Raw genomic sequence first — 13222 nt, 5'->3', positions numbered from 1 at the left:
CGGTTGGCCCGCCCTCTCCAATCAAACCCTCCAATCTGAAGCCTCTCTCTTACGACGACGTCACAACCTCAAACTCTATTTAAGATTGCTTCCCACAGGTACGTACTTCCTGCCGTGGTCTAGGCGCCAAAATACGTACCTGTTCGCAGTAAATTTACTTAAAATTCACACGTTGTCCATCGTTCTTCTTCTAAGTCTCTCCTGACTGAAATGATGTTTCCGGCATCGACCAGCGGGTTAGCTTAGCTCGGAACAAAGGCTGGCTAACACACACAACTGGCTTCGGTATCAAAGGTAAAACACAAAACCAAACAAAAAATATAAATAAAAACCCGCCCCACCAGCACCTCTAAAGTGCACAGTTAAACGGATTATATCTCATTTATACAATCGCTTTTGTTTACTTATTTTACATGCTATTTCCTAGCCAGGTGCATTGACTTCCTCCTGTTAAGCTAACCGGAAGCAGGCTGGAGCTTCATATTTATTGTACAGACATGCGACTGATGCAGTGTTTGCAGTGTCATCTCTCACCAAGAAAGCAAATATGCGTGATTCCCAAAATGGCGAACCATTCCTCACAATATGTCGGCTACAGAATATAGACTGTAGCATTTCCAATTATTCAGGAGCTATTTGTGTGATATTTATTAATTAGAACTTAGATTCTGGTTTGTTCCTCAGTTGTTTTTTTGGTGACTACTTTTTTCTGTGCATCATCACTGTAACATGTTGCCAATTATTGTGCTGGGGGAAATGTCAGTGTCTTGCAGAAAGTTCACAACCCTTTCTCCTTGTTAGACATCTAAGCCAAGTTAGCCTCAGATGTTGTCATAAAATATTGACACATCATGCAGCATTTTCACTGATGTCAATATACTGAGTTATACTGTGCTTGTCATTCTGACTGGTCATGTAGAAATGATGTTGAGATTATGCTGCAATGTCAGGAAATACAGTCTACTGTCTCTGGCTGAAGGTCTCCTTTCTGTATTTTCATCCTATCTCCAACCCATTGGAGTTACATATGTACAGAGGAACCAAATGATTTAAATAAGTCAGCCAGCCTATTGTAATGCAGAATGCACCTTGTGATGATGAAAATGAAAAAAAAAAAAAACAACAACAAACAGCAGAAGTAAGGCTGAGCTAAAACAGTAGCCAAAGGTCAGTTAGAATGCAGTTAATGAGTCAGTACTAGTTTTGGATCATTCATTTTGTGGTTCCAACTCAAATGTTAAGTGAGAAGATCGAATCACTGATGTGAATGTTTAGGTGGCGTTATGTGGAAAATACTGTGCTGACAGATGAAAACTCCCTTTAAATTTTTGCAAGTAGAGGCTGTTGAATCAGTCTTCTTCTGTAAGTTGCAAAATGATTCCCCTATGCCTTCTCAGTCCTCACAGAGTGAAATAAAGTTTTAACATCCTCTCATACTGTGGGTATGATTACAGCAATAGAGTTGAATGTGCCCAGGCCCAGTTTTGTGCACACTGTGAGCCACTAATCTCTCAATTTGCTGTCAAAAGATAAAAATACACAATACTCCTGGCCGGCTCAAAGCCATCATACTCCTTATTGTCTGTTCATCTACTGGCACACAGACGTTGATTAGAGATTAAATGGCTGCTGTAACTCAGCAGCAAGCCAATCTATTCATTGTGCTGCAGATCTTTTCAAATTTGGAAACCTGAAAAACAATGCTTAGTACATTTTCAAATCAGGGCCTGTCACAGCATATGTCGCAGTGCTTTGAAAAGCACCGGACCACTGTGAGGTCCCACTGAAATCACAAAGTCAAGGGCACAGTCAAACAAACAATTCGAGATGCCAGAACATTTGGAGCCACTGGCAAAGGAGCCCAGAGAAATCGGTTACGTACGCCATCCTTCACGTCTTGCATAATACAATGTCAACATTCATTCCATAAAGTAAATTAGCCTGGGCTGCCTCTATTACATGCCTGTGTGCTTTAATGTAGGGAGAAGTGTTGTTAAGTCCCAAAGAATATGGTGAGCCCATGCTGCTTTTGACTGACTAGTGGAGCTTGTGTAGAATTTCTCCACCCTATAATGTGTCCTCTAAATCATCTTTGCAGTTGAGCTAACCAGGAAAACTCCAGCACCGCGTAAGAAGGGATTTGTTGGCAAATGTATACCCAAAGGCACATCTTACATCAAAAGTAGACTTGATTCTTAATTAAACCAATAGAATACTGCAGCAGTGACAGCTCTGTGGCGCTTTGCCTCAGTAAAACTTAACAGCCACTAAAGTTTCTTCTGAGTAATGATTAATGCATCCAATTTCTGTGATCTGTACTGAGCGTAGCATCACGGGTAATTAAATGATGGTCTACAGAGCACTGACTGCTCTCATAAAATGACAAGGCCATAATTATCATGAAGCTTGGTTACCCTCTGACTCAAATACTAATTGTGTATCAATAACCAAGAGGAATATGTCACAGAATTAAAACCCAACACAACCAAAGCTGTACAGATGGCTTGCAGGTACAGTATTGAGTCAATAACACCCAGTCCTTATTTTAACTAAATGTTCATGTGTACACTTTTGCTATTCATACACTTCATATTTATTTACAGAGCAATTTTACAGGTCCATAAAATGAGATAAGTAAAACCAACAAATAGAATGACCTGCTTCAAATGTATTTAAACCATCAGAGATAAGAACTGAACAAATTGAATCCATCAAAATACAATAAGACCAACCCTCTAACTTATTAACCCTTTGCATATTATCTGTCATGAAAAAAAAAACAAAAAAAACAACCTGCCAGACTCTCAGGCATCTGTATTAAAAGGAGATTCACTCACTGAATACTAACACTGTGTTCTCATGTAACACCTCAGTGACTGAGAATATAGCTTCCTTTGGTAAATACAATGACAAAAACATTGCATACTTAGAAGAAGAGCGATGTGCTGTGAGGACCCATTTATGGTTTCCTCGCTGATTCATAAACAGGCATCATTTTCAAACCAGTAATACAACCTCAAACACAGCACACAAATATACAGTACTGAGAAGTCTCCTCGGGGTACTGTGTGGCTGTCCAAGAATGAGAAAAACATAATATAGGAGGGGAATATTGGTGTTTCCTTTACTACCATTTAAATCAAGCTTTTTATTTTCTTTATTGTTGTCCCTCTCCAAGATAAATAGAGTGATAAAAACAAACGCCCGCCCCAGTCTCATCTGACATTTTAGGGAGTCCTTTTGGAGCAGTAAAGATGCCCACTTGATGGATACTGGAGCTCTATAGACCATGGGAAGACAAAGTGTGGAATGCTTATGGATGCAGAGGCAGATAAGAAAGAGAGAACATGGGCAGCACATATAAGTAAGGATAGGGGTGAAGCTGGGTAACATCAGCAAGGAACAGAAGGGGGAACAAGAAATGGAGAAAAACAACAGTGGGGAGACAGAAAAGGAGAGTGACATGCAGAAACAGTCCATCAGCAAGAAAACTCCAGGACAGGGTAGAACAGGAGATATACATCCAGGGAGAGCTGTACTGAGGGAGAGACAGAACAGACAGCCACAGCAGCAGCCGTCAACCAGAGAAGATAAAAAAAAAAAAAAAAAACTTGACAGGTTGACACACTCTCCTCTCTGTCTCTTCTTCTGTTTTCAGTACCCCGGTCTGTAGAGAAGCTCCCCAGAGGCAAGTCTGCGTTTCAGCTCCTTCCACAGCAGCTCCCTCTCCTTTTGGGCGCCCTTCATGAAGCCTCTGTTCTCCTGGGCTCTCCGAGACAGGTAGGGCATCACCTCATTCACCGGCCCATAGGGGACATACTTATAAACAGGGAAGCCTGCCTGGCCTAGGGTTGAAGTGGATGGGATGGGAAACAACAAAAGAAAAAGGTTCTTTGTAGAATGACATGGATGAAGAAGATAAACATAGATAAATCAGACTATTACTCTATTTGTCAGCAGATATCAAAGAGCTTTCATGAATATGTTAAAATGTGATTTTCGATTGAGTAGGCTCATTTGAGGTACTGAAAAAAAAAAAAAAGCATTTTTACAGGTAATTTTGGACAAACTCCAGAGAGCGCATCATAACTGGAAGTCATTTTGATTGGTTTCCCTCACTGAATGATTGCTACAATCATTGTAATCAGGCAGGTTTTCAGCAGTTGCACAGACACCCTCAGTTTGCTGCATTTGATTTAGAAAAACTGCTGTTGTTTGCCAGTGTGGCTCACATACTGTGACTGTTTTGCCAGGGCTTACTCTTTACTCTTCTTAACTAATCCTCAAAGCATCAAAACATGATAAAATTAAACAAAGTCTTGAAAAAACATCCTGAACTACAGTAAATATGAAAACAAATCATGAAAACTGAATATGGTATCTTTAAAAAAGAATAATGTTGTTTTACTCCAATCTGCTGTATTTCACAAAACAACTTCTTTTTTTGGATTCTAAGACACAACACTAACTGCTCTATCCCTTGAGAAAACAACAAAGAAACATGTGTGTCTGTTTACATCAATACTGGTCAAGGCTGTTTCAACTTGAGCCTCACATTGACACATAACAGCCTGCTGCATGCTGTCTGCCTTTGACTGACAAACAAAGTGGTGAGAGCCGGCAGCAATGCTTCGTTAGGACAGCTTGTCAATACTGAGGTGTCTCAGTTCATAAGTCACGTTACGGGCTGCAGACTGACTTCTACATGTGCGCTTCATGCCCTCCATGTGTTCTGTGGGGCACCTGTGTAACTCAAAGGTGTTAGGAGACACAGCTGGGAGTTGTAGAGGAGGATGGCAAATACTGATTGTACAGAGGCTGGACTGAAACTGTTAAATCAACAGCCTTATGCAGAGCAGCAGAACTCAGTGCCTGGTCATTGTGTGGCTGTCTGACAGAGTGTGTTTGTGTGGATTTTTCTCACCCAGTGGAAAGCTGATCTGATCACACATGCCCAGCAGTTGACCGAAGTACACCTTGTTCTCTGTGGGATGGAGACCCAGCTCATTCATTCTGCATGAGAGAGAGAGATATACAAAAATAAGTTGGTTTATATGGATGCAAAGCTGTATAAAAAAAAAAATCAATGTTTTCAACAGTGTGCTTGGATAGAACTGAAACAGTACCTCCTTAAGGTGTGTTTCACTGTGTCTTCATTATGGGAAGCAACCATTACATTGGCATTTCTGTTGAGTGCAATCTCATCCAGCACATAATCCAGGCACCTTACACAATCACAGACACAAACACAAGAAAGACATGGTTGTGAAGTGGGAAATACCACAATTGTTTTCTACCTAACTATTGAATATAAAATTGTAAACTGTATATGATTTAGTATATTGTATGCATATTGTGACTTACATTGTTTTCATTACTCATTCATGGAAATATTTCAATATTTCAATAGCATGTAAGATTTATTTTGTGGTGCAGGACTACCTTTACACAGCTAAACAGTAAAAGTATCCCTGAATCTACTCGAAAGCTTGAGGAGTTTGGCCTTTCCTCTTTTAGTGCACGACACATTCATCTCCACCGGGTGATTTCTTCTAGCTCACCTTAATCTAGGACTGTCAGGAAATTGCTACAACACAGCAACCCTAAAACTGAATGTTTTCTGTAACTTGCACAAGGGGAACTCAACAGGGTGGAAGGTTGCTGACACAAAATGATAAACCCAGAAACTCCAATTTAAGGACCACTTCCCTAAAGTTAAATCCCTGTGCTGTCCACTGCAGTGGATTTGTACCTATAAGGTGGCCAGTTTAAATCTGTGAACTACATGGGAACGTCGTGGCAAAAAAAAAAAAGTGTCTCCTGGGGTGTCTTTGTGAAAGAAATTTAACTCTTAACTGCTCACTATCCAGCGGCAAATGGCTATATTAATAGCAGGCAGCTTCAGTGTGAACATAAAGAAATGAGAGCTTGGCATGGCAGGTGCAGATTTGGACAGCTGTCAGCAGTTAATAAGCAAAGAAATAATTCCTGGCTCCTACCTGTGGTACATTCTATTGGTTGACTCATAGTCAGGGTTAATAGGGTCCTCATAACCAATCTCTTTGGCCCTCTGTCGCTCTTGATACATGTAGGCCCCACGCACCAGCTTGGCAGCGAAATGCCAGCCCTCACGCCGTGACAGTTCTACATCCATGCTTACGTTGTCGAAGGCCTCCTGCAGAACAAAAAACAGGAAGACTCGCTCTTTAGCAAAGATCCATGTATGTATGTTTCAGGTGACAGTATAGTAAGGCTATGGATGCTAAGCCCATGAATGAAACACTACTGTGACTTAAACAGCTTTGACATGCTATATTTAAAATAAAAATAAAACACCAAATTTCCACCCAACATTATCCTCTCCTTGGCCATGTGGCTGTTTCTCCCTCAACTCAGCTGTAATCTGATTACATGCTGAAATTTGAAGTTGCACAATATGTCACAGCACGGTCTTTGTCATGAGAATTACAACTGTTGTGTCTGCTCTATGTGCGCACATATTCAAAATTGACAGATTGGAACATCTATTTTCGTCAGCTGTGGGTTCTTACCTTTAGGTAGCACTGGTATGTGTTGAAGATGACAGGCTTTTCTCTGTTGTAGATCCTCTGCATTTCTAATGTCAGTCTACTGATAGCAGGCTGGAAGTAGGTTTGCTCTGCATCCACCATCAACCGAACACCATTCTCTACGGCATGCTGGGACATGAGAGATCTCATTAATTTTGTATAATATCACCTAACAGTGCTTTTTATTCTAAAGTTTCATTAAAAAATAGTCTTCAGAGTTGAATTAATGAGGCTTTCTTTAACTAAACAAATGTGATCCGTTGTTCTGTCTACGCATATATTGGGACTTTGAACAATTTTCTTTTATCATATTAATAATACAATAGATTTGGTATTGTGCTTATACTTACAGTGGCTAGCAGCACTGCAGTAGCTGTGATCTTATTAAAAATGGCTCTCATACAGTTTTACACAATAGCTAACAACATATTTGTACTGTCTGAAACTCTATACATATTAGTAAGTATATATACTGCAACATGTTAGCATGTTGATAAACATATCACATTTGCTTAAACTATAACTACTTTATTCTTACCGATTAACAACAAATGCATTTGCTACCAGTTGTGCGTATATTTGTCTACAGTGATCAGTTTTTATGTTGTAGTTTATGTGAGATTACCTTGGCTAAGACATCCATTCGCTGTAACATCCTCTTCATTTGTTTCTCCTCCTCTGTGGTGAACCTCTCCATCAGAGGCTCCAGCTCACCTTTCTGAGCAAACAACCCAGGAGAGCAAACACCATGAGATGCTCACGAACCAAAAATCACACAGTATGACACCTATTAGTGCTTCTTACTTTAGCCACCCTTCAGCTGTCTTTAGTCCAAGGTCAACAGGTACGCTGAAGGTAACCTCCCCAGATTTTGTAGACATGCAGTTAACCAAGGCCTTTCCTTAACCCAGAGCCTTAATTAGTCAATATCTATATTAGCCTCGCTACTGTCCATCATTCTGGAAAATGCTGATACTGCTCTGATACTTCAGATTTCCTGCCTGCCGTAAACTGTATCACGTCAAATTTGAAAAAGCAAATAGCAAGTCAATTATCATCTCTAGTGAATTGAATCATTAGATTAAGGATTATTTAACTGCGTTTTTCTTCCCAGTTATTGCCACTTTCTTTCAGTGTGTTATGATACTCACCTTTACATTTGGAACAACAAGGAGGTCCGATATCTTTGTTCTGTCATCTATTAGGCTGTTCCAGTCGAGCATGTCAATGGTTCTGTCGGGGCAGAAAGGTATTGGTGGGCTGTGTCTTAAAACTAACATCTCTAGGGTCATTGTAATTATGCAGCAAAATTTGAATTTGGCTAATAAATTGTGATTTAATGATATAATTAAATGATTTTGTCGGGTATAACCACTGCAAAATACACTGCAGTTCATTAGGACACAATTTGTTCTTTTTCGTCATACGTTTTCAGTGAATGATTTTCCCTCTAAATTGAACCTAATGAGGTATTTCCCCATGTGTGAGACTGACATTATTTCACAGATATTTCACAGATGTCTGGGGTCTTAATTTTGGTTGTCTGTTTCTGGCTCACCCTGAAGCTTCCTCGTTCCTCCCAGCAAACCAGCCATAGAAGTCACCTTTTGCACCCAGTTTGGTCAAGAATTCCTAGACCGATATAAAGATCTTAAGTACTGCACTTTACATACTGTAGCAACGACCATAGCAAAATCCTCATAGTATGTATGTCATGGAAGTGCACAGCATGCACAGTTTCTAACATTGCGTGTAATGTAGCACCACAATAAATATCACCAGAAATGAAAAAGAAGAGGAAAAAAAAACTACCTGTAATAGTTTCAGCTCCAGCCTCTGCTCTAAGGCATCCATTCCATCTTTCCCCTGCTGTGATGCCAGGAAGGCGAAAAACCGTCGCCATTTCACCAGGACCTCTGAGAATTGGAGCTTTTTTTTTTTTTTTTTAAAAAAAGCATGATGTCAGTCTAGAGTATCAGCCAAACTGTTACACTAATATTTTAATCACCCCTTAGTGCCTACCAGAAACTGAGGTCGTCCTAGAGCAGTCATTTTGATGGCAGAAAACCCGTCCATGGAACTCCCACCTTCAGGTCAAACAGACAAAAATATTATCACATTGGTAATGCATTTTTAAAGACCCTGCCGCATGTGAAATTAAATCTGAATGAAATGGATTAGAGAACTGTACCAAGTGTCCACGTGTTGAGGGATGACAATATTTGGTAGAAAATATCAAAGATTTATTGTTAAGTTGTATTACTGATGTAGTTTAATTTCTGTTTACTTACCAGATGCTTTGATGCATTTGATGAAGGTTTCCATATGCTGGTCACATTTGGCCTCATCAGCATAGAAATACGTGCGGGCTCCGGTCACTCCAGTGCGGCGGTCCCCAAACTGTTTGTGCGTTTCATATTTTTTCTCTCTGTGGTCCTTGCCTGTAGGTGAAAACAAATATGCAAGCTTATTACTTCTAATTACATCATATACTGTGTCCACAAATGAGAACAAAACAAGGCAGCTTACCTATGCTCTCTTTCTCTGCAGCAGATACATATGAGCTAAATTAGAGGGAATACAAAAAGATAAAATAAGTGAATGTGCCCTGTATTTCGGGAATATTAGAAATGTGAGTTGCATCATAATTTCAGCAAAGTGGCAGGCATTTTAGAGTTCGATCTGGGGACACGCAATCTTTCTGTGAGCATTTTGGTCTTGTGGCAGTGGCATGCAAGAGGCTGACACTGTGTTTACTGACCCTATATATGCTGAGCTGTCCTGTTGTCAGCCTGCTGACCCTATGGAGAGGGCAGTTGTAACGTCACTCCACAGTTGACCTAACCCCCCCCTCATCATAAGGCACTGGGGAGCTCATGTAACTAAGCAGATGACTAAACAGTAAGCATGCAAGACGTCAGAGATGTCAGTGGGTTTCACAGCCCGGAAAACGAAACAGCGTTCTCTTCTTTAACTATTTTCCTGTTAACACTTTTACTGTAGAACTGTAGATGAAACTGTAATGGAATCCATGTTACGCTGACTGAAACTGTACTGTCTTAAACACATTTTATTTAGTCAGTAGAATTTTAGTAGCAGTTCTAAGTAGCACTGAATAGCTATGTTTAATAACCCTGTTGTTAGTACTGATTTTGGTGAACCGTTTAAGTGGCCAGTGAAATTTTATTTTGCCAGTTTTCTGCTTTACACTGCCACGAATTCAAATCATGCTAGATGCACCGATTACTGGTAATCTTTTATCATAAATCTGACTACTGGCACAAAATATTGGTTACTGGCAGCTGTGTTAAAAAAAAAATGTCAGAACCAGCCTACAAAAGCCAGTGATAATCAAATCCAAACTGTAAAATGTATATTTTTGGTAGGCATGGCTCATGAATCTGAAGGCTGGCACTGTCAGTATCATGCTCTCAAAACCAAGCCAGGGCTCGCCTCTGTTCCTTATATCTTCTTTCTGTTGGAGGGAACTGAGTAATGTTGTTGTTGCTATCTTGACAGATCATTGGAGTGCCTGTCAAACCCTGCTGTCTGAGATCAAGCTGGCTTAATGCGCCCTGTCCTCCACCCTTACGGTTTGAAGGTGTATGTTCGCCAAACAAAAGCTCTCTAGGCTGAGGTTTGATACCTCTTTTGATGTTTCCAAGCAGGCATCCCAAAGACAAAGTATATAAAAGCTGAGCAGTGATATCTTGTTACTAGTGATATGGTATAAAAAAAAAACCTACACAGAGTTAAAGTAGGGTTAAGAAAGCCACAGCAAAGGTCTTGCCTGGGAGCTTTATCACCTTACAGAATGTGATAACACTAGGAAACAAAAGTAGAGGATGTTCTGTCTGGCATAAGGTGACATTGCAGTCAGTCAGTCAGGTGTCACTCTGTGTCAACAGACTTTTAAACACCAAACACTTAAGAACTGCCTAACAGCCTTGTTTATTCACTGCATCTGGCCTTTTCAGAAATAGAGCTGTTGTGTGAGATATAAAAGGTCAGACTTTTCTGGCTGAGTATTATACTTATGCTAAGTAAATCTGACATGTGCACTTATCTTTTTCACATCAATGAAATGAACATCAAATATATTCACTTCAGAAATGTTATGCACTGATTTGACTGTGAGGCAACTCCTAAATGGGCCAAAATGTCCAAATTTTATTTTGGACGACGAGATGTCCTAATTACTCATAATGCATGAATGCCCACAACCAAATTTAAGTAATATTGCTGCCGCTGCCTAGAGATGCTGCTTGCATAAGGTTTGTACTGTCATCCAAATTTACATCAGCTGACAGATCAGATAGCCAACTAGTGCTCCCCATGTGACAGGATTCCTAACAAGTGCGAAATTCTCTCCAGCCAGCCAATCAAGAATGGGGGGCAATGACTCAGCCAACAAATCATGTTCTATACAGCGTTTACTTCCTCACTGTTATGAAAAATAAATCTATTTTTGGCACCAAAAAAGAGGAAAGTATTAAATGTTGTCGTACTTATTTTTACTCTTGATATTTGTAAAATGTCATTTTAATTTGTTTTTGGTAATAAGTAAATCCATGACTCCTCTTTAATTTTTTACTAACTGTTGAAAAAAAATGCACTTGAAATGCTGCCAGCTCTAAAGCTTTTTTTTTTTTTTTTTGCATGTCTGCTGTAATGTGTGGTAATACCGCAACTTTCGTACTCTTTCATCTCTCTCTGTTCGGCCTCCTCCTGGCTGATGTCTTCCTCAACACTGTAGTCCAGAACAGAGCCAACACCGAAGGCCTGATTCTTCTGGATCAGCGGCCTGATGGCCCTGTGGTCCTCGCCAGCCACAAACTGCCCATAAAATGTCATCTTCATGAACTGGTTGAAGGCTCTCTGTCCCAGGATCGTCTTACCTAGATCCATTATCTGAACAGAAAGGGAGGAGGATATTATAAGCATTTTAGGCAGACGCATTATGTACCTATAATTTATAACTAATAATCCTAATTAGTTCTGCATGTAATTTAGCCTAATTTATGTTAATCATCCGGTCTCAGAAAAGAAAGGCCATGTCTGGGCGTGTTTTGAGGCAGCAGGTTTACCTGACAGACTGTGGGGAAAAAGAAGAAAAGCAGCAAGTTGACCTTTTGTAAGCAAAGGAATTCAAATCATGTTCCTAACCCCAAGCCAAAAACTACATGGGGCGTGCGTGACCAAAACAGGGGCAAAGAACGAGACATTGCAGCTACAGTGAAAATCAAAGTAATGCCAGATTAGATTACTGCTTTACATTTGCTGTCTCCACTTGCTTTCGCAACCACAGCCAAGCTGTCCATTGATTCCATTGATTCCATGAAGGCTTGATAAGCGTGGACAGAAGGAGCCTGCAGTGCTGCAGGTCTATTAAATACTGTGCCCTGACACATCACAACATGGGCACAAAGACATAGGCTTTTAAGATTAGAAAGTGTGTCTTGTGCCCTGTCAGTTTACATTCTGTGTATTAACATTACACTACTGTACAGGTTGAGTAAATACTACTACTGCAGAGGTTAAGTAACATGGACATAGTGCTTGGAAAAACAGGCTGTAATTTGAGAAGTGGGTATAACACTTGAGCCTTAAGTGCAAACAGTCAGCCCTGTGGGTTCAAACCATAGACTGTGTACAACCCTATAGTCTGTAGCTCAGACTTAATATGGCTGTTTACCTTGAACACAACTAATGGCCTTTCAGCTATAACTTATCAATATAACTCCCGCAAACAAGCATGTGTATGTATAAACACGGGGTTATCAAATTCAATTCCAACTCCTACACATGTACAGACTGTTGCTGTGCCGAGACCATTTTCTGGCCTGTCGTACCTTTTGTGTTCACACCTGACAATTACTCCGATGTTGACACCCGTTTTTTTTTTTTTTTTTTACCGCCTGTGCCATGTGAAAGTGCCACACTGGAGTGAACAAGAGTGCTAACCTTTTTATATACTGTCATTATCAAGTTCACCTTGGTAACTCTAGCCACACTGACAAACCGTCTCCGTGGTTAACGTTCGGGCTGCGCGCTAAGGGATCACCTCATTACCTCTTTATTCTTATCAACCAGGACGTCATAGGAGCAGAGTTTGAAAACCACCAAACTTCTGAGCAGCTCTAATGAGTCTTTGCTTTTATAAGCCTCCTGGGTCAGATCAAAGTCTACGGAGATCTCATTAGCTGCCGCGGTTTTGGTGCCGTCTCTCCCTCCTCTGCTCGGCTGTCCGGGACACTCCGACCGCGCCGAGTCGTGTTGAGCGCCGCCGCGGCTGCTGACATGGTCCCGCTGCTCCGTCTGCCTCGCAGATGTGGAGCTGACGGTGGATCTGAGTCTTCGGCTGGAGAGTAACCATTTACAGGGAATCTGCGCCCCTGCCCGCGTCAGGGCTGGCGCAGTTTTGACATAAAACATCAGCCCGGTGGAGGTAGATGTCAGCGGAGCGGCGAAATTACACAGACCATCTGTCGGCGCTCGCTGCGCACGCTGCAGTGTAAACAGACACCGGGCCAAACAGTCACATTAGCATCATTTGGTTGGTGGATGATCTGTGACGCAGGAGTTTTGTTTTTCACTCCCAAACTTTTTTTTTTTTTTTTTTTTTTGGTTTCACAACACACACCCTGCACAGG

The 13222-nt window shown here is 40.8% G+C and overlaps 1 protein-coding gene across 1 annotated transcript; it reads right to left on the bottom strand.

The window, feature by feature from the left end:
* Positions 1–1503: 1503 nt before the first annotated feature.
* prodhb (proline dehydrogenase (oxidase) 1b) lies at positions 1504–13064 on the bottom strand. The gene is made up of 14 exons (XM_041043251.1): positions 12642–13064; positions 11269–11480; positions 9099–9133; positions 8861–9010; positions 8592–8656; positions 8382–8498; positions 8128–8201; positions 7721–7802; positions 7195–7287; positions 6552–6698; positions 6000–6175; positions 5127–5225; positions 4925–5013; positions 1504–3845 (listed from the first exon to the last, which is right to left on the bottom strand). Exons 1-14 carry the CDS (start codon positions 13002–13004, stop codon positions 3655–3657), a joined length of 1893 nt encoding a protein of 630 aa, XP_040899185.1. The 5' UTR covers positions 13005–13064; the 3' UTR covers positions 1504–3654.
* Between the last annotated feature and the right edge of the window lie 158 nt (positions 13065–13222).

This window comes from Toxotes jaculatrix, chromosome 7 (assembly GCF_017976425.1).
Source record: "Toxotes jaculatrix isolate fToxJac2 chromosome 7, fToxJac2.pri, whole genome shotgun sequence".
NCBI classification, from domain to species: Eukaryota; Metazoa; Chordata; class Actinopteri; family Toxotidae; genus Toxotes; species Toxotes jaculatrix.
The sequence above is the reverse complement of the archived record's forward strand: the minus strand, read 5'-3'. Positions and strand labels throughout refer to the sequence as shown.